General features: G+C 40.2%; 1 protein-coding gene across 3 annotated transcripts in view; it reads right to left on the bottom strand.

Annotated features, from left to right (window-relative positions):
* SIDT1 (SID1 transmembrane family member 1) overlaps positions 1-22,836 on the bottom strand; it is a 106,645-nt gene that overhangs the window by 52,538 nt on the left and 31,271 nt on the right. For all 3 annotated transcript variants that reach the window (XM_018038422.1, XM_018038492.1, XM_018038468.1), the window contains exons 2-8: positions 21,372-21,493; positions 20,249-20,419; positions 12,132-12,177; positions 4,413-4,514; positions 3,714-3,797; positions 1,764-1,851; positions 125-196 (exon numbers count right to left, since the gene is read on the bottom strand). In XM_018038422.1, the coding sequence (XP_017893911.1) occupies positions 125-196; positions 1,764-1,851; positions 3,714-3,797; positions 4,413-4,514; positions 12,132-12,177; positions 20,249-20,419; positions 21,372-21,493 (685 nt within the window). The remainder of the gene's footprint in view (positions 1-124; positions 197-1,763; positions 1,852-3,713; positions 3,798-4,412; positions 4,515-12,131; positions 12,178-20,248; positions 20,420-21,371; positions 21,494-22,836) is intronic.

Here is a 22,836-nt window from a genome sequence, read left to right as displayed (position 1 = left end):
GGACATGAATCTGAGCAAACTCTAGGAGATGGTGAAGGACAGGGAAGCCTGGTGTGCTTCTGTCTATGGGGTCGCAAAGAGTTGGACACAACTTAGTGACTCAACAATAACAACCAAAACTGACCTTTAATGGAAGGAACAATGGTCACTTGAAGATTCTTTGCACGTTGTAGATTCCAAGTCTGGTTTTCCTTTTCTGGTAAAAAAAGAACAAAGCACAATGGGTCAGATACTATGTTCCTGGCCTCTCATCTGAACAGTTGTTTAAAAACTATCCAGGATGAATTCTGGTTGCTAAATTTTCTTTTAGCAAGAGCTATATGAAAACCAAACCACCAAACCTTCAAACCATCTAATACTCTTTGGTTAAAACTTTCCATTTGACCTTAGTTTGGGTGCATTTTGGTAGCACTAAGTGACTTAATTTAGAATGTAGCATTTCTTAAATGAAGAAGTCTTGACCTTTCTGCTCATATCACATATAACTCAATATACCATGGAAATCTGAAGAAAACAGCTGCAAAAATAGAGAGCTCCTTCATCTTTTGCTTTGCATTTTTCTAGCCAGTGAGAATTTGTTTTTCTTATATAGCCATTAAAGGATTTGTAGTTTACAAAAACATTGGATGTTGGCAAAACTCTAGAGCTATGTAACTTAGAGATTAAAGAATATATGAGGAGGCCCAACCGGGAGGGTATGTATGTATACATTTGGCTGATTCACATTGTTGTTCAGCAGAAACTAACACAACATTGTAAAGCAAATATATTCCAATAAAAATTAAAACAGGGCTTAAAAAAAAGAATACATGAGAAGAAGATTTACCTGAATACCAAGAGAACAGTGTTACACTCAACAGTAAACACTCTCCACGTTGGTCACAAATGGCCCATCAGCTGTTGAGGGGTCCATGTTTTCAATCAACAGCCTTTTCCATTGCCATGGTAATTAGTGGGTAGTTGCCCACAGCCACTGTATTGTGCCTAAGAGCTTACACATTGGGTAGGTTGTCAGTTGGGATAAGTTGCCCTACTTTGCTTACTTACTATCTTGAAAGGTACAATTTCGGCAGTGGGGATTGAGAATTCTGACTTTTCCTGGGGAAATGATGACTACTGATAAATACAGGTGGCTCCATTACTGCTAGCTACCAAAATGATCTTAGAAAATGGACCTCAATTTGCTGTATTAAAGTCATTATTTCATGTGTGTGTGTGTGCACGTGCACACGTGTGTGTGTTAGTCACTCAGTCATGTCTGACTCTCTGCAACCCCATGGGCTACAGCCCACTAAGCTCCTCTATCTGTGGAATTCTCCAGACAAGAATATTGGAGTGGGTAGTCATTCCCTTCTCCAGGGAATCTTCCTGACTCAGGGACTGAACCTGGGTCTCCTGCATTGCAGGGGAATTCTTTACCATCTGAGCCACAAGGAAGCCCCATTACTTCATAGTAGTAAATATTTGTTGAGTGAAGAGCCAACTTACTTCATATAGTCTGAGGAAGTACAAGACTTTGAAAAGATTCAAGGTGGTAAATGGTATTTTGAAGTATCAATAATGTCTTGAGATCTATTATTTTCTTCCCTTTATTTTTTTCTCAAGTACATCTCAGACTGCCTTATCAAGCCATTGCTGATAACCCTGACTTACTAGAGATGGTTGAAAGGGATCAGAAGGGGCCAAAATGAACTTTTTGGTTCGTTTCCATTCCATTCCATTATGTTTTTCTACATAGCCAAATATTCCTCACTGTTGCTTACCCTGGATGAAGAAAGATCCTCCACAGGCATAATCTTCAGGCTTTATCACAAACACCACAAAGAACTGCTCACCTGGAAAATCCTTCTTCTGCGTAAGACATAAAGATAGAAGAAGGGAGAAAATTCATAGTGGTGGGGGCAAAAAGAAGGAAAGAGAAAAAAAGTAAAGTTCACCCCTCTCCCTAACTCCTTAGGAAGGATTCACACATTCCCATGATCTACTCCAGGTTATCCATAATAAAATAATTGTTATATCCAAGAAATTATGTAGATACACTCTTCTGATTTCAGTCTGTCTTGTGCCCACTTGAGTGCTTAGAATTGTATAAAATATATGTCAACAGCCTATGTTTAATAACTAATACCTACATATTAAATTCTTTAATAAACTTTATTTTTAGAGCTGTTTTAGCTTTTTATAGTGTTATAGCTTTTTATAGTGTTTTTATCTTAAAATTCAATGATAAATGACTTTCTGAAAAGTCATTCAGTCAGCAGACAAATAAATAATCTAGGTCAGGGAAGCAAATACTCAAGTTAGGAGACTTGAGTTATAGTCCTGACTTTGACTTTCTCTGAGTGAGCTTCTCTGTGTTCCAGTTTGTTATTCATGAATGAAGCATGGTTGACAAGATAATCTTTAAGATCTAGTATATTTATACAATCTTGACTTTATATTATTCCCAAATTTCTGATGTTTAACCTATCCAGAAAATGGCCCAAGACTGAATCAGGAATCCAGAGAGACGTACTAATTTGTTGCCAAATACATTCAGAGTGAGAAAGTACTGATACACTTTGTTCTTCATTAATTTACTGTCCAGATGGTGTAAAAATCTGAGTTTCCTATTATGCTTATTTTTTGTCCTTTTAAATGTGGGACTATATAATGCTGAGGTGCTAAGGAAAAAAATACTAAAACAAGAGCAGATATTTGAGGTATCAAATATGAGACATTAAAAATTAAAGCCTGACTAATAGAAGGTTTTAGTTCTGATACTTAAATTATAATTAACCCCTCCTCACTTATGACCGGCTATTCAATAAACAGTATCTCCTTACCTAGAGAACATATCAAATTGCAGGTACCTCAAGTAAATACCACTCTAAAGGCAGGAACAGAATCTCTTTGAAAATATGCTGACATGATGTGTATGTATTTTTGCTATAAAATTATCACTGAAACAAAAATTTAATTATAATACCAGAAGGGCAAACTTCTACACAAATGTGGTTCATATTCCTTTGAACTTACCCATTCTGTCCAGAGTTGAAGTCCTCTTTTGGTTACTGTCACTAGTACAAATTATCAAAATATGTGTCTTTTAAATTGAAATCTTACTATTTTCAGGTGTCTCAGTGGTAAAGAATCTGCCTGCCAATGCAGGAGACGCAGGAGATTCAGGTTTGATCCCTGGATTGGAAAGATCCCCTGGAGGAGGATATGGCAACCCACTCTAGTATTCTTGCCTGGACAATTCCATGGACAGAGAAGCCTGGTGGGCTGCAGTCCATAGGGTCGCAAAGAGTAAGCAACTGAGCATGCATGCAAACATAGCTGATTCACAATAATGTTTTAGTAGAATATATTTAGTTGTTTTAAATTGATCAGATAAACTTCATGCTAAATTGGCACCCCCTTCATTGAGTAGACTGGAATCTTTCACCCTTATCTCTGTAAGCAATCTGTCAGACACCTCTCCTGCTGCATCACAGGTTCCCAAGATTCCCCAAGGGGAACAGGGCACCTGGTAGAGTAGCATTATCCACCAGGTATAGCAATCTTTGTTTTGAAATCAATCAGAAAGGAAAGAGATTCAGTGTACACAGTGAGCGGTAGTCCTTTAGGTTTCTCTAAATTCAGTGGGTGACCAAACTGGTTCAGTAGGTAACCTGATTATAAACTGTGCATTGTCATTGATGATGATGCCCACAGAAGTGATGTCTCACCTGTAGTGTGATGGCAGCTTTCTTAGTCATGGACTGGTAGACACCATTAAATTCCACATTGTGGTCAAGATCATATACTGGGCACTGTCATGTGCATGGGGGATAAAAAGGAAAATATCACTATTATCATATATACATACCACATATACCACCTGGATCACAGAGGAGGGGGTCCTTACTGAGCCAGAAACCATGAAGAGTTTCCTCCCAGAACAGTCATGAAATAGTTTTCCTAAAATTTGGTGCCTTGTCCTCTGAAGTCAAGGTCACTTAATATTAAAGAGAACATAAAAGATCTGTCTAAAAGTATATCACACCTTTCCCATATTTTATTAATACTTTATGAGACAGAAAGGGCCTAATGACACAACAAAAAATCCAAAGCTTAGAACAAACAGTAGGTTTCTGTTTTCCTTGTGCAGTTCACAACTTGGTCTTCCTTATTCTCTGTCACGATCCTCCTTCCCTCCCTTCCTTCCTTTGTTTATCTTGGTGAAGAGTCAACTTCTCTCTATCTCCCCAGATCAATTTCTATAAATACATACTGTGCACTTGCGTGCACAAGATACAGCTTTTACTATTTAGCAGTCTTGTCAGCAGGACAAAGTAAGAGGATGAAATGGTGCTCATGCTCTCTCTCATTTATCCTAAGACAATATAAAACTCCATATTGGAAGGTTGACAAGTTATGAAACTCACCATGATATTTTGGACTGAGACAACAGAACATGGATAAGCCAATGTAGACACGACTTTAATGATAACTGAGTCTACGTCTTCAGGAAATTTGTATAGGAAATACTGAGAATAAAAAAAAAAAGGATTTGTTAATGCTAAGAAATGTTTACAGTCGCAAACTATTTTCTCATGAATAAGGTGGTTTCCTCTAATATGAGGCACAAAGTTCAGATGTAAATCTCAGGAAGCCTCCAGTAATTCAGCTAGCCATTCATCTCTTGCATATTGAGCAGATGCTCTGGGCAGGGCTCAGATACTAGGAATACAGCCATGAGCAAGACAAAGGAGCCATTTCATACAACATTGCTGTATCATTTTTTATGATATTTATTTCTCAACTAAACTTTGCTACACTTCATTCCAATCGCAACTTAAGAAGATACCCCCACCCTTTGAATCAGAGATATGTGAAATGTAACAGGAAACAAAGTTTACCTCTGTGTGGTCATTTTGAAATATGAAGCTCTTCCTTGAAAGGCAGACAAGCTTGTTCTTCAAGAATCTTAACCACCTTCCCATAGGCAAGAATTAGCACTACACCCACCTTTCCCCTAGACTTTTTGTGCGTTTTTTTTGGCCAAAGAATCTATTTCTTGGCTGGAACTCAGTGAGATGACATTTAGATTCAAAGACCAAGCCCTACATTTAGGCTCCTGAAATATGTTCACAATTTTGGGCAGGCTAAGATATCTTTGAAAGTATTTCTCAAAGATCAGAATAAGGAAGCATTTATAATAGAGGTTATACTATTTACCTACTTAGATTATCAATTCACCAGAAAAATTTATTAACTCTAAGTTTTAAACTCATTGCTAATAATGAAGAAAGGGGACTTCTTCCCAGTAATTATAAATATAGTAACTGGTTGAGAAGCTTGACATGAAATACATGAGTAAGACTTTGAGGAAAACCAGACAAAGATGCCACAAAAAAAGAAAACTACAGGCCAATATCACTGATTAAAATAGATGCAAAAATCCTTAACAAAATTCTAACAAACAGAATCCAATAACATATTAAAAAGATCATACATCATTACCAAGTGGGCTTTATCCCAGGGATGCAAGGTCTCTTCAATACCTGCAAATCAATCAATGTAACACACCACAGTAACAAATTGAAAGATAAAAGACATATGATTATCTCAATAGATGCAGAGAAAGCCTCTGACAAAATTCAACATCCATTTATGATAAAAACCCTCCAGAAAGCGGGAATAGAAGGAACATACATCAATATAATAAACGCTATGTATGACAAACCCACAGCAAACATTATCCTCAATGGTGAAAAACTGAAAGCATTTCCCCTAAAGTCAGGAATAAGACAAGGGTGCCCACTCTCACCACTACTGGAAGTTTTGGCCACAGCAATCAGAGCAGAAAAATAAAGGAATCCAGATTGGAAAAGAAGAAGTAAAACTCTCACTGTTTGCAGATGACGTGATCCTCTACATAGAAAACCCTAAAGACTCCACCAGAAAATTACTACAGCTAATCAATGAATATAGTAAAGTTGCAGGATATAAAATTAACATACAGAAATCCCTTGCATTCCTATACACTAACAATGAGAAAACAGAAAGAGATATTAAGGAAACAACAATTCCATTCACCATTGCAACGTAAAGAATAAGATACTTAGGAATATATCTACCTAAAGAAACAAAAAGCCTATATATAGAAAACTATAAAACACTGATGAAAGAAATCAGAGGACACAAATAGATGGAGGGATATACCATGTTCATGGATTGGAAGAATCAATATAGTGAAAATGAGTATACTACCCAAAGCAATCTATAGATTCAATGCAATCCCTATCAAGCTACCAACGGTATTTTTCACAGACCTAGAACAAATAATTTCACAATGTGTATGGAAATACAAAAAACCTCGAATAACCAACACAATCTTAAGAAAGAAGAATGGAACTGGAGGAATCACCCTGCCTGACTTCAGGCTCTACTACAAAGCCACAGTCAAGACAGTATGGTACTGGCACAAAGACAGAAATATAGATCAATGGAACAAAATAGAAAGCTCAGAGATAAATCCACACACCTATGGACACCTTATCTTTGACAAAGGAGGCAAGAGTATGCAATGGAGAAAAGACAATCTTTTTAACAAGTGGTGCTGGGAAAACTGGTCAACCATTTGTAAAAGAATGAAACTAGAACACCATACACAAAAATAAACTCAAAATGGATTAAAGATCTATATGTAAGACCAGAAACTATAAAACTCCTAGAGGAAAACATAGGCAAAACACTCTCTGACATACATCACAGCAGGATCCTCTATGACCCACCTCCCAGAATATCGGAAATAAAAGCAAAAATAAACAAATGGGACCTAATTAAACTTAAAAGCTTTTGCACAATGAAGGAAACTGTAAGCAAGGTGAAAAGACAGTCTTCAGAATGAGAGAAAATAATAGCAAATGAAGCAACTGACAAAGAATTAATCTCAAAAATATACAAGCAACTCCTGCAGCTCAATTCCAGAAAAATAAATGACCCAATCAAAAAATGAGCCAAAGAACTAAACAGATATTTCTCCAAAGAAGACATACAGATGGCTAATAAACACATGAAAAGATGCTCAACATAACTCATTATCATAAATGCAAATCAAAACCACAATGAGGTACCATCTCACACCAGTCAGCATGGCTGCTATCCAAAAGTCTACAAGCAAGAAATGCTGGAGAGGATGTGGAGAAAAGGGAACCCTCTTACACTATTGGTGGGAATGCAAACTAGTACAGCCACTATGGAGAACAGTGTGGAGATTCTTTAAAAAACTGGAAATAGAACTGCCATACGACTCAGCAATCCCACTGCTGGGCATACACACCAAGGAAACCAGAATTGAAAGAGACACGTGTACCCCAATGTTCATTGCAGCACTGGTTATAATAGCCAGGACATGGAAGCAACCTAGATGTACATCAGCAGATGGATGGATAAGAAAGCTCTGGTACATATACACAATGGAATATTACTCAGCCATTAAAAATAATACATCTGAATCAGTTTTAATGAGGTGGATGAAACTGGAGCCTATTATACAGGGTGAAGTGAGTTAGAAAGAAAAACACCAGTACAGTATACTAACTCATATATATGGAATTTAGAAAGATGATAACGATAACCCTATATGCGAGACAGCAAGAGACACAGATGTATAGAATAGACTTTTGGACTCTGTAGGAGAAGGCGAGGGTGGGATGATTTGAGAGAATAGCATTGAAACATGTATATTATCGTATGTGAAATAGATCGCCAGTCCAGGTTCGATGCATGAGACAGGGTGCTCAGGGCTGGTGCACTGGGATGACCCAGAGGGATGGGATGGGGAGGGAGATGGGAGGGGAGTTCAGTATGGGGAACACACGTACACCCGTGGCAGATTCATGTTGATGTATGGCAAAAACCACTACAATATTGTAAAGTCAGTAGCTTCCAATTAAAATAAATAAATTAAAAAAAAAAGACTTTGAGGAAAACAAACAAAAAAGCCCCCATCTCCAGGCATTAGTAAATCTATCACTTTGAAGGAGTGGCAAACCCATTAAAACTTCATTTTGCATTCCATCATCCTCTTAACTAATCTTATCCTGAGAACCAGAGCAATGAAAATAGAACTTTTCAACAATCCAAAACCTTCCAAGTAGGGAAAAATTATCTTAAGATTAAAGAGTATCATTAATGCTTCTGTTTGGAAGTCTGTTCATGCCTTGTAACAGATGGCAATGCTCTCAAGAACCCACTTCATTTTGCGCTTTTATTTTGGAGCTTGATTCAAATACATAGAATACAGGGCTCTTCCAAAGGTGAATACTCTGGAATTCCGAACATGTGTTCTTGGTTCTTAGGGAAACCATACTTTGTTATCTCAAAGGCATTATTACGGCTACTATTACCAAGATAATCACGATGGTGTGATGACTCATCTAGAGCCAGACATCCTGGAATGTGAAGTCAAGCGGGCCTTAGAAAGCATCACTATGAACAAAGCTAGTGGAGGTGATGGAATTCCAGTTGAGCTATTTCAAATCCTGAAAGATGATGCTGTCAAAGTGCTGCACTCAATATGCCAGCAAATGTGGAAAACTTAGCAGTGGCCACAGGACTGGAAAAGGTCAGTTTTCATTCCAATCCCAAAGAAAGTCAATGCCAAAGACCTGCTCAAACTACCGCACAATTGCACTCATCTCACACGCTAGTAATGTTCAAAAGTCTCCAAGCCAGGCTTCAGCAATACATGAACCGTGAACTTCTTGATGTTCAAGCTGGTTTTAGAAAAGGCAGAGGAACCAGAGATCAAATTGCCAACATCTGATGGATCATCGAAAAAGTAAAAGAGTTCCAGAAAAACATCTATTTCTGCTTTATTGACTATGCCAAAGCCTTTGACTGTGTAGATCACAGTAAACTGTGGAAAATTCTGAAAGAGATGGGAATACCAGACCACCTTACCTGCCTCTTGAGAAATCTGTATGCAGGTCAGGAAGCAACAGTCAGAACCGGACATGGAACAACACACTGGTTCCAAACAGGAAAAGGAGTACGTAAAGGCTGTATATTGTCACCCTGCTTATTTAACTTATATGCAGAGTACATCATGAAAAACGCTGGGCTGGAGGAAGCACAAGCTGGAATCAAGATTGCCAGGAGAAATATCAATCACCTCAGATATGCAGATGACACCACCCTTATGGCAGAAAGTGAAGAGGAACTAAAAAGCCTCTTGATGAAAGTGAAAGAGGAGAGTGAAAAAGTTGGCTTGAAGCTCAACATTCAGAAAATGAAGATCATGGCCTCTGGTCCAATCACTTCATGGGAAATAGATGGAGAAACAGTGGAAACAGTGCCAGACTTTATTTTTGTGGGGGGAAGGCTCCAAAATCACTGCAGATGGTGACTGCAGCCATGAAATTAAAAGACGCTTACTTCTTGGAAGGAAAGTTATGACCAACCTAGATAGCATATTCAAAAGTAGAGACATTACTTTGCCAACAAAGGTCTGTCTAGTCAAGGCTATGGTTTTTCCTGTGGTCATGTATGGATGTGAGAGTTGGACTGTGAAGAAAGCTGAGTGCTGAAGAATTGATGCTTTTGAATTGTGGTGTTGGAGAAGACTCTTGAGAGTCCCCTGGACTGCAAGGAGATCCAACCAGTCCATTCTGAAGGAGATCAGTCCTGGGTGTTCTTTGGAAGGAATGATGCTAAAGCTGAAACTCCAGTACTTTGGCCACCTCATGTGAAGAGTTGACTCATTGGAAAAGCCTCTGATGCTGGGAGGGATTGGGGGCAGGAGGAGAAGGGGACGACAGAGGATGAGATGGCTGGATGGCATCACTGACTCGATGGACGTGAGTCTGAGTGAACACCGGGAGTTGGTGATGGACAGGGAGGCCTGGCATGCTGCGATTCATGGGGTTGCAAAGAGTCGGACACGACTGAGAGACTGAACTGAACTGAACTATTAGCAGTAATGAAAATGAATGCCATATATATTCCCACATATTCTAGGAGTTCGTTTTGTGCAAGTTGTAGACCTCTACTGAAGTCTTATCTATAAGCCAAAACATTACCAATCTTCTGGTTTTTTAAATTGCCTTAAATTTTATTAATTTAATTATTTGGCTGAGCTGGGCCTTTGTTGCTACATGCGGGCCTTCTCTAGTTGTGGTGAGTGGAGGCTACTCTCTAGGTGCAGTGTGTGGGCTTCTCATTGTGGTGACTTCTCTTGTTGTGGAGCCAGGGCTCTAGGGCATGGGGGCTTCAGTAGTTATGGCGCAGGAGGTTAGTTGCCCTGAGGCATGTGGAATCTTCCCTGACCAGGGATCAAACCCATGTCCCCTCATTGGCAGGCAGATTCTTAACCACTGGAAGAATCACCAGTGAAGTCCCACCAGTTTTCTTTACCTCTGAATTACCATAAATCCCAAGTAAATAAACCCATTGTCTTGATATTGTGCTTGTACCAGAAAGAAGCAAATGAGAAGGATCTAAAGCAATGCCTGGAATTGAGGCTAAAAATCACCTTCTTACATCCTGATTACCTAACCAGTTTCTGTAACCTGCTTCTATCTATAGGAACAGAGGTAGGCAGTGATGATGCAGGTTGTCTGAGTCTGTACAATAGTTTGGATGAATTTAAAGGTACAGAAATTCTTTCCTACAGTTGAAGAAGATAAAAAATATAGGCCAAAATGGGAACAGTTATGAGTAAAATAAGACCTTACAGGTGTCAAAGAATTTGTTTTGTTTCATGAGTTTTTCTAGGTATATTTTACTCTAGTTTCTAACTTATATACAAATTGTTTGGACTTTAGTGTTTAATAATTTTTTTTTAATGGAAAGAAGCTGCAGTATATAATCACCACTGGTTTTCAGTCTACAAAGTCCATCACGACATTCAGGCCTCTGGACTGGACTATTAGACTGTACTCTTTCTGCAGTTGGGGTGCAAGTTTTTCCCTTCCTATCTAGATACCTCCCATTGTGCCTCTCACTTGGTGCTTTCAAACATTTCATGAATTACGTGACCAATACTTTGAGGTCAGTGGACTGTGGTTCTGTAGCTCTCCTGTCACTGGGTGGCAGCATACACGCACTGTGGAGACTTACTGATGGGACCTGTGACTCTTAAAGGTGTGTGGGTGTGGCTTTGGCAGCTTTGGGGAGCTGACTGTGCACATGGATTTCCAACTCTGTGTTCCGTGATGTCATGATGGCAGTCTGAAATCAGCTGGGGTGGAGGTATTTACACTGCAGAAATGGGCAAACTCTACAAAACAGGGCTTCGCTCTGAGAACTGATTCACTAGCTCACAAGTGATTGTAATAGATTTACAACAGCATCCATACAATATGTTAATCCCCGTTCTAGTATATCCAAGGCCACTTTTGACCAAAGCTGTATCGCAGCCTACTGAAAATTTACAAGAAACACCAGGACATTAAATAAATCTGCTTTAAACTTGGTTGTTGCATGAACCTTACTCTTTTAGAATCTATGAAAGGAAAAAGGAAAGTAGCTAGCAGTATCACTAGAAAAGCAGCCTGAATCAAAGTTTTAATCAGTTTATTTGGTTTACAATTATGGCCTAGTGAAGAGCATAACCCAAGTATCTAAATCTTCTGATAATTTTTGTCAGCATACCTGTTCTTTCTTAATGATGGGAGAAATGAATTTTATCCATAACACTGTAGATATTAAAATCTGTCTCATTTTTGTTATATTTTCCAGATCAGTTGTTTACTTTTGTATCTGTTTAGTGGCGGCCTTCCACTCTCTGTCTCCCCATCCCCATCCTAATTATAAGGTCCGTGCAGGCAGAAGTTGCACTTCTCTTCTTCTTCATCCTTCTATCCCTGGCACCTAATACAGCTTAGCACTGTACCTGGTGTGCGTAGTTGGCCCACAATCTGATGAATGAAGGTTAAGACAAGGAATAGCTGTAAACATGTCACGCCTCCCGTTTCACACCAGTTCAAGTGATAAGGTTAATGATGTGACTAAAATCTCAGTTCTAAGAACCACATTCCAAAAATACAAATATAGCTCAAGTTGTAAAAGATTAAGGGCAACACCACATGCTAACTCAACCTGTTACCATGATTTCTTTGGGTGAGAATCATGATAACTTTGAAGCCTTCACTTACCTGAGGTTGAGAGGGGCTGGCAGTGAAGTGAAAGGCAACATTTGTCCTGAGAAATACAAGGGAAAGGGGGAAAAGTGAAAGAAAAACATAAGTTAGCAAGCAAAAGTTATTTCTTAAAAAAATCTCAAACTAGATACAAGAAATGCCCTACCCTTTGAGAAAGCTGTTCTGTTTGGGCCCATAAAAGTGACAAAGTACACTGCATGGGAACTTGGTGGTTTCAGCTGTCAAGAATGATCAAGTTGGGGAAGGGATCAATTTTATGTCTTTTATGTCTTTAAATAAACCCATAAAGTTATACCTATACAAGTAAGTACTTTGACTTTTATAGACACATTTGTCTTCAGATTCTCTTAAGATTTTATACTCAACTATAAGTTTTAGGTGTCAGAAGTGGGCTGAAACAGAGAGGAAAAGAAGGCTTGGGGTTCTTTAATTCTAAAGAATTAAAAATAATTTTGATGTATCCATGGCAAAAATATCACTTTTTAAAAAACACAATGAATAGATAATCACCATGGGAGGGTCTCTAGGGATAGGAGCATGCTCTTCCTGCCCCAAGCACCCCACAGTTGTCTACATTTCCCTCCAAGATCTGGTCTTCTTTGGGTTAGGCATTGCCTTCTAAGACCCTTCTTAAAATACACATACCACCAAAAGCATATAATGAAGCTATTTTCTTTTCAATTATCAATTTTCTAGAAATTATTTTATTAAATATTTTCATCTTCTGTGAAAAACAGCAGTGATCCAGCACTGAGGAGAGTGAGGAGGATGCGGGACACATACATTGGTAGCATAGAGTGCTATTGGAAAGGACACATGTGAACAGTTCAAGAGACTGGAAAATGCAAAAACAGATGAGGTCTTCTCTGTAGTCATGCAAGGGCTTTTGTTCTTTCTGGTTCTTGGCTCATCTTTAATTGTGAGGATCACTCACACATACTCACTGTACTCTCCATGCCTGCATCAGGAGAATGGCATGAGATTTTTTCACACAACCCTTCAGTGTGACCTGCACTTCTGGAAACCTGAACTTCTGGGGCCCCTCCATAGCTTCATCCCCTGATGCTCTCTAAAGAGTCTTGTTTTATCCACTCCTAATTTTTCCTTTTATAAAAATTAAACCATTTAACATTTTTACTAAAGATTCCTTTAGAAAGGGCATGTCAGGACATTTGACGCATGAAGTGTGTAATTGGAGGTGTTGTTTAGAAGTCACAGATTTCGAGCATTGTTTCTAAAGGTAATGACAAACAATTTAGGCCATTAGCAGACTAGACTTAGAATTTAGCAGTAGATATAATTTATATATATATCCACTCTCAATAGCAATCATCATTAGAATCAAGGGTTGGTTCTGCTGAAGCATGGTTAATAACACATGAACTTATGTCACATAAAGAAGCTAAAGTTGGTATCAAATCCAGCTCTGCGTGTGCTCTGAGACTCCTCAGCCAGAGTCAGGAACCACATGCTGTGCATGGCTCTCTGCAGCATGGGGAATGCCATCTGCAGTTACCAGGGCAACACAGGCCCTCAGTTCTGTCTGTTGCCAGGTCAGGGGAATGAAAAGGACAGTGGTTTTCTTGGCTGGCAACAGACAGGTTAAGATTTCCAGAAGCAAAGAGTTTTCTTTGGCCAGAAATTTGTTTTTAAATTCTCCCCTGTCATTTGTATTCCAGTTAAGACATTGAACGTGTGGACATGGATAGGAATTTTCTATTTTTTTTCCCCTTGTTCTTTCTGTTGTCTTTACTAGTACAACACATACAAACTTCAAAAACATATTATTTTCCTTAAGACTATCCCATGTACTCTCCTCTTTCTCCTGGAGTCAACAGTGTGTGCAAAATAAACATGGTGTCTGTTGCAGATGAAAGGTTCTGCTTCCTTCCCCATAGGCCTCCAGCAGAGGTGGAGAAGGTTTATTTTATCAGGAGCCATTAAACAACAGAACAAGTCTAACTGAGACACATGTACACCTTCAGTTTTAGAGAAGGAAGTGTATAATTTTTGACTTACTTGTTTGCAAAAATTGAACACAAGAAACAAAAGTTTACCTAATAAATAATAAAACCTAAAAACTAACTTTGTTTCCTCACTGTGGCTAGCTTGAGGAAGAGTGAAAGAGAAAAAGAACAGAGGAGTCGAGAGATGGGAGAAGAGGGGAGAGGGGTCCATGGGGAAGGGAGAGAGAGACAGAGTGCAGGAGGTAATGAAACAGAACAAGGAGATGGGAGATGGGAAGAAAGGATCAGTGGAAAGACAAAGTCAAAAGCTAAGTCATTTTTTGAGGTGAGTACAGAGAAGACTCTGAGATTCATATCCATCTTATTATATGACAGCAAGCCCCTAGCACAGAGCAGAGTGGGGATTCAAAACCCTCCCTTTGTTTGTCGAAGGAAATTACACTGGTTATTCACCTGGACTATGGACTTCAGAGTATCGTTTCCCGTTATCTCCTTCCTGCCATCTGTCATGCACCAACTTGGTTTACCACAAATCTCCCCACAGCCCTCCACCATCTGTAGCCCTCCACCTCATGGCTCTGGTCAGAGGATAAACTCTCCATGCATGTGCTAAATTCTGTCCTTTCTTCTCTTCTCTGGGACTTTGCTTCTACAAAAATCGAACTGTCCTATAAACTTTATTTGCCTTGCTTCTCCTTGGTTTATAAACATACTCTAGTCTCAACCATTTTCAAAATAAATAACAAACAAATGCCCCCAACAAAGCTGTACTCTTTCCCCTGGATTTCCCCTCTTCAATGTCATTCTGTATCCTCCCTCTCTTTCACAGACCAGCCTCTTCACAGGGCACTGTGCTCCCATCCCTCATCCACCCTTTCCCTTCCCCACTGCCATCAGGATTCTTTCCCTACCATCTCGCTGAGGTTGCCAGTCACCTCCTCTTGGCTAAATCCAGTGACTTAATCCCTAATGCTCCTTCCCTCTTTGTGACATTTGACACTGACTACCACACCTTCTGCCTTAGAACTTTCCCTCTCATGGGCTCTGTGACATCTGCTTTCCTGGGTTTTCTCTCATGCATCTGCCCATGCCGACTCAGCTTCTTCTGAGAGTTCCTGTTTCTCAGACCATCCCTTACATGAGGATCTGACCCACAGTCCTGTTTCTGATCTCCTCATTTTCCTTAACCATATATATCTTCATTCATATATGTATAACCATATGTTATAATTGCCATAAAAATCTCATATATATGTATGTATGTATGTGTCTGCGCGCGCGCACACACACACACACACACACACACACACACACACACAGAGTTGCTGCAACAATGCCAGAGAATCACAAATTTCCACATTCAGCCCAGGGCTACATCCAGAGCTCTACTCACTGAAGAGTGCTTCTCTGCTGGGCTTCTGCACTTCACTGTCCCTCAAGGCATCTCAAAGTCCATATATGATCAAAATGGAATGTACTCCCCTTTCCTTGACCCTTATCTGCCACATCTGTCCATAAGCCTCGCCTGAATCCTGATATCATTGGTGGAGTCATCTTGGATTCCCCTCCACAACTACTGCTCACTCTTACTGATTCTATATAATTGTAACTCGTGAAGCACTGTCTTTGCTCAAGTAACATTCAATAAGAAAACAAACAAACAAACATGAAAAGCAATGTAAATCATTATGTAGTCTACCCCAAATAGCAAAGGGCAATTACATAGGATGACGCATAGCAAAATGGTCTAAAAGCCTCTTCACTCATCCATTTCCTCAAAAATCTATTGCTATTTACGGCACAGTAGCTGCGCTAGCACACTGAAAACTCCCTCTCGAAACAGACTCAAGATCCCACTTAGAAGGCTACAGGAGGGTTGAAGGATTCAAGTACTGTATTTTTTAATGACTGTCTTTTTAAAATTTAAATTTGATTTATTTTTTAATTGAAGGATAATTGCTTTGCAGTCTTGTTGTTTTTTGTCAAACATCAACATGAATCAGTTGTAGGTATACATATGTCCCCTCCTTGTTTGATCATGCCACATGTATTTTTTGGATTTGTAAATTTTCCCCATGTGTGTTATTTGACTCTTTTTCTACATTATAACTTTGTTGCTGCCATAATATATTCAGGTTCTGATAATTTTTTTATTCTTCTCTATTCAAATAAGTTCTCATTTGCCTATTTGTCTCTACCCCTGCCTCTCCAATTCATCTTCCACATGGTTACTAAAATCATCTCAAAGATCAGATTCATTAGTGGCTTCCATAACATGCAAGGTGAAGTCTAAACTCCCTGGTACAGCATAAAGGTCTCAAAGAGCAAGGATGGGGTACTGCCTGCTTCTCCCTTTGTCTCCTGTAATTCTGCCTTGGGCACCACATGGCCCAGCCTTCCACATGAAGCTTCTCTTTGGTGGGCGCTGTGTCGCTCAGCCCTCTCTCCTGAGCATTGCGCTGGTGTACATTCGAGACTCTGCTGGGTACCTGCACTTCAAGTTCAGCATGAACTTATCATCTCTTCCTTCCCTCCTCAAAATTCTCATTTTCTCTTAGAGGCACCACCATCTACAAGTTATATGGTCATCCCCGACTCTCCCATTTCCCTCACCCCAAATATTCAATCAAGCTTTGTCAACTTCACCTCCAAATTCTTCCATTCATCTCCTTATTATTTATCTTGATCACAGCATCAGTCCTTTTAATTTCTCTGCCTCCAGTCTTGCCCCCTTCAAATCCATTCTCCACACACCTATGACAATTTAGACAACTGTCCAAATTTCTTAATGGCCCTTCCAAGCTCCTCCCACCCCAGGGTCAGGTGTCTACCTGTTCCTACAGCCTTCTGCTTGTCCCTGTCCGCAGCATCACACTGGCACACTGAACACCAGAGCAATGGTGTCTGGGAAAAGGAGTGAGGGGAAAACTGGTGTGTGTGTGTGTGTGTGTGTGTGTGTGTGTGTGTGTGTGTGTGTGTAGGCAGGTGCAGGAGAGTTAAGACAGTGAGGAGTAATGTTTTAAAGCATAATTTTATTTTTTAAGCTGGATTTAAATAAAGAAATGCTTCTTGGAATTGAGAAATATTTTTAGATCAACAAAAATTCAGAAGGCAGTTTTAAAACAGAAAGTAGAAATAGCATGTCATAGTGGGAAGAACTCAGACCTGCAAGTCAGAGTCAAATCTAGTCTTGATTTTGCCCTTTCCCAGCTGTGTGAGTGTGTACAAATCACTTAAACTCTCTGGGCATCAGTTCGCTCATCTGTAAAAATGAAATGAGTGAGTTCAATCCCCAAATGTCCTTCTATTCTTAAAATGTATAATTCGAGAAAAAAAAATCCCCGGATATGTTTCATGTACCTTCTAGTCTGACACAGAAAAACACAGAAGAGAAACTTCAATGTTAGGAAAGTTGAGTTAATTCTTCAGTGTTTCTCTCAATACCTAGAGTCCAAATGTCCCCAGACCTCAGCTCTTGCCTGATCCATCATTCTCTGGATTTCTGGGTTTCCAGCAATGCAGGATGGCTGGTTCTATCCCTGGGTCGGGAAGATCCCTTGGAGAAGGAAATGGCTAACCACTCCTGTATTCTTGCCTGGAGAATTCCATAGGCAGAGGAGCCTGGCAGGCTACCATCCATGGGGTTGCAAAGAGTTAGACACAACCGAATGACTAACACACACACAGCAAGGCTGGTGTGGGACAATCCAGGGCCAGGAAGGAAGAGACACATAAAGTTCCATCTCTTCTCTGCTCATTTTAGTCTCAGAAAAGCACTTGTAACTATGCGCATTTTGAAACAGTCTTGAATGTCTGGTTGCTGAAGTCAAGTCACATTGTGAGAGGCAGAAACAAAAAACAATGTGAGAATAGATTCACAGTTTCACTACATGAGAATCATTCATTAATACTCGCAGACTTGTGACCTTATGACTTCAGTTCCACAGAATTCAGTTCTCCAAAGTGTCTAACTAGCCTTAGAGATACCAGCCCTAGGATTCAGGTACATTGCTACCAAGTGACAGTGACAGGGTAGACACACAGAGGCCAATTAGTAGATGCAGGCTTCTCTGAAGCTCAAAATGCCCTCTGTTCAAGTAATGCGTGCCACGTCCTTCAGGTTATGAGCACGCATTCCCATACGTTTAGTATCACAAATAAATTTAAATATTAAAACAAACACAAGAACCACATTTAGAAATTGCTTAAAGGTAGTTGTTCTCAACTCTAGCTGCACGTTAGAATCACATGGAGATTCTATTAAAAAAATATATATTATAATGATCAAACCTCCCTCCTAGAGACTGATATAATTGATTTTTTCTGCCTTTTTGGGGGGGTAGGTAGGTGGTTCTTTGCTCTTGAAATCATCACATCTCTTTTTTTACTCCATAGTTAATGGAGGGACTTGTAAAATGCTCTAACTACTTCTCCATCCTTCTGAATATTCATTAATCCATCTGTCCATCTATATCCAGGTATACATACACTGTCACAGGGTACAGAGAAGACCAAGATAAATATCTGATTGCTATTAGCAACTCCACTGGCTACAGACTCCAGAATAAACTGCCTGAGAAAATTTAAGGAGAGTTTTATAATGGAGCAGAACATTCTGATCAGAAAAATAAGCTGCAAAAATACATTTCTCTATAGCTAATAATGCATTTTGCATTAAGGAATATCTCATATAATATGATATACTATATCAACTTTCTTTTATTTAGTATCAGCATGATATTTCTTTTATTATCTTTTATTTACATTCATACATTCTTTTTAAAAGATTGTACTCTTGTAAGCAACATAAAAATGGACTCAAATATGCCAAGTAAGACTAGTGGGATTTAGAAAACCCATCACATATGCATGTTGTTCATTTACATTGGGTAACTATAAACATTAATTCTCCTGAGATTCTTCTGACTCTGTCCCAAAGTTCTAGTGAGCGGTCAGAGTTGGGATTGTTTTCTCAAGTAGTTTCTGGCCCTGAGAGCTCCTCATTTTTGCCTCAGAAAACCTATTTGCCCCACTGAAATGGAGTCTGAACCTCAGCAGTGCTCAGACTTGTAGGCTCTAAGATCCTCAACCAGAAGAAGCCAGAGCCACTGAAGGGTGGGTGATACTGGAGACCGCAACCAAAATTGTGCCAGTGTTTTCTTATTGATTTGCAGAGGTTCTTTATGTATTCTGTATATGAGTCCTTTCTTATGTGTGTTGGAAACATGTGCTCCAGTCTATGGCTTGTCTTTCTGTTCTCTTAATGATATCTTTTGATGAGTACAAGTGAAAATTTTAATATAACCAATTTGATGATATATTTTAAGATGTTTCCTTAGAACACTGAAAAGGGAGGAAACGGTTTGAACCTTTGAGAACCCTTGAGCTTAGAGTAAGATGGGACAGGAAACTCCCTGAAGTTTTTGACCTTATTAAGGAATAACCTTAGCCTTTCTGTTTACCTTTTCACACAGATTTATGCAATATTTTACATGAGTAACCTGTGAGAGGGAACAGAACCTTCGGAGACAATGCCCTCCACTGAATCTGTTATACTCCATGTCTAAGGTAAACAACTTCAGATGATGTATCCTGACTGATTTGGTTTCAAAAGACAGTAGTGCAAGGAGAAGGAGGAAGCAGTCATTACGTTTTCTACACAAAGGACAAAGCCACATGAAACATTATTTTCAGTCTGTATACATTCCTAACCAGAAAGAGAAAACTGGAATAGTAATAAGGACGAGAAAAACAGCTTAAGATCTTCCTTAAAACAAAACTAAGACTGCCTTCAGGAAAGTGGCACTGGAGAGGAACACAGAAGTACCCATCACTAGTGCTTGGACATCACTCTAGCTTGGATGACAGACAGGAGGGGGTCCTTACAGACTCCCAGGAACGGATACGCCTGTCGGGTCCACCTCTCTCCCCTCTGCTCCAGTCCCCTTCTGCCTCCCTGTTGCACAGATTAAGGCCCTGCTGCCCAGCTGTGAGCAGGGGAGTTCTGAAGGTGCACAGACAGTATGTCAAGTGGCTGACTTCCTTCAGGAGTGCTGATCTGGGAGGGAGAAAGCAGGACAAGCACGCACAGCACCGGAAGAGCAGACAGACGAACAGAGAAGGGCCACAAGGAGTCCTGCTTACTGCAGCTGGAAGTGCTTGAGCTTGGTAACCAGCAGCTTGTACTGGGCACCCAGGGGCGCCATGGATGCGACATCTACAAATATCAGTTGCTCCAGAGGTCCTGTTTCATTGGTTGCTTCGGAGGGGCAAAGGGTACGGCTCACTTCCTGGTAGTTGTAGCTCCTCTGGTATCTGCAGCAGCCAGGGGAGGGAAAACCAGCGAGAAGGAAAAGGACACTCAGTGAACAAGCAGGAAAAGAAACATTTCCTTTCAGTTCTCTCTGAATTTCTTTCCAGGTCCTTATATTTAAAACTTCATACTGGACCTACCGACAGTGGTTTTTACAGCTAAAGTACTTGGCACAGAATTGTGTGACATTATAACACAGATAAGGGGACTGCTGAGGGCCCAGTTCACTTAGGCTGTGCCTGCATCACCATATCACCCTCCTAATTCAATCAGAAAATTAATCAGATTTTGGGAAGGAAACTGTTCTGATAAAACAACCTGATTCCATTTTGCCACTCTTTAAGCCTTTGCTAAACGAATATAAAGAAAGCCCCAGAGTCCGAGTCAAGGCATCAGAGTGAGTATTTCAGTCCTCACGTTCTTAGCCTCCGAAATGATCTCACACTGTGCTCCGTGCCCATGTCGGCATGCTTTCTGGTTTGCTCTTGCTAGTGCTCTAATGCCCTATAGTGTCCCCTGCAAAAACAGAAACTCCATGAGGAAGAGACTTCACTGTTGTTTTCCACCACTGTATCCCCAGCATCTATCATTTAGTAATGCTCAATAAATATTATGGGATAAAGAAAGCACACTCGGTGAACATTGTGAAGAATGGGAGGTGTTACTCAAGGTGACTGCAGGGCCTAGCCCTGTCCTCCATGGATGACCCACTAACCAACCAAGACATTCTTCAGGTGCTACAATTCTAGGTTCTTATCAGAGATTATCAAAGAGGAGAGAAGCTGGACAGAGCTGAACCGGTCAGGGAATGTAGCATGTCAACTGTTTGCACTCAGCATGCATACTCTGTCAACGAGTCGAACATCTGATTTCTCTAGGGAAAAGAGCAGTTGAAGTCTAGGATGTTGAAGGGAAAACAAATGTAATGAAGCTGTCAGGGCAAGATCCACTTACAGTCCTTGGAAGAGCAGAGGAACCTGCCAGGACAGCACCTCTTTCTGCTGGCGAACCACAACCAGGACCGGGTAGTCAAGGTTTTCGGAGGAGCTGTTCACGTACACCCGCACGGCAGTCACCTACAAGCAGGGCAGAGACACAGCAAACACAGATCACATGCGCACAGACATGTACATCACCGCTGCCACCAGAAGCTCTGAAAACCTTCAGTTCTTACATTGGCTGCTGACCATAACTCACTCCAGTATTCTTGCCTGGAGAATCCCATGGACAGAGGGGTCTGGCGGGCTACAGTCCATGGGGTCACAAAGAGCTGGACATGACTGAGCGATTAACAGTTTCACTTTTCACTTTCACAGATACTCCAAATATCCCAGCTGTCTTCTCCTCATTCATATTGTAACCACAGTCAGTTTCAACACTGCTGCACAATCCCCAGGGGAGATTAGAAAACAAACTGATGCCTGGGCCCAACCCTCAAAATTCTGATTTAAGTCATTTTGGGTGAAGCCAAATTATGGAGGTGTTGAACGGCAAACTGAGGAGTTTGAATTGGGCAGTCAACACAAGATTAGGAGAATAAGCCCAGAACAGAAAAAGAAAGATGTCAGTGTGCTTCTCTTCTTAACTGAATATAAACGGTAAATATACAAATACCTTTAAAAAGAAAAAAAAGACCTACAAGTGCCTCAACTGCTTACAAACTTTAATTTTGGCTTGTAAAATCATTCTGTGCTTTCAACCAAAATGTTATTGCCATGTTTTGTTAAAGCCTAGCAGATGGCCTGATGTTCCCCTAGCCACAGATATGATAGGGGCTGAAGAGTCTTCTCTTTCCCCTTATCCAAGGTGTAATCAATCCCTAAATACTTTTTTAAACCAACAGCTCCTTTGTTCCCTGGTGGTTCAGACGGTAAAGAATCTGCCTGCAATGCGGAAGACCTGGGTTCAATCCCTGGATGAGGAAGATTCCCTGGAGAAGGAAATGGCAACCCAATCTAGTATTCTTGCCTGGGAAATCCCATGGACAGAGGACCCTGGAGGGCCATAGTCCATGGGATCGCAAAGAATCAGACACGACCGAGCGACTAACACAAACAGAAGAATAGTTTTAAACAACTATCATGGTTGTTTAAAAGATAGGAAATTGAATGATACCCCTGGATCTAGATGGTTCTAACGTTTTCACTTTTTATAATATTTATACTATAGACAATAGAAAAAGGGCAAAGTAGGAAAAAGTTGATCTTCCATATGAGATGTTTTCTCCCTAATGTATTTAAGCCTTGAAAATGAAAGTGAATTCTCTTAGTCGTGTCTGGACTCTTTGCTACCCCATGGACTGTAGCCTACAGTCAGGCTCCTCCATCTCTGGAATTCTCCAGGCAAGAATAGTGAAGTGGGTTGCCATTTCTTTCTCCAGGGGATCTTCCCGACCCAGGGATTGAACCCAGGTCTCCTG

The sequence above is a fragment of the Capra hircus genome, chromosome 1, assembly GCF_001704415.2.
Source record: "Capra hircus breed San Clemente chromosome 1, ASM170441v1, whole genome shotgun sequence".
Lineage (NCBI taxonomy): Eukaryota > Metazoa > Chordata > Mammalia > Artiodactyla > Bovidae > Capra > Capra hircus.
Note: the sequence above shows the minus strand (reverse complement) of the source record. Positions and strands in the feature narration are given on the sequence as shown.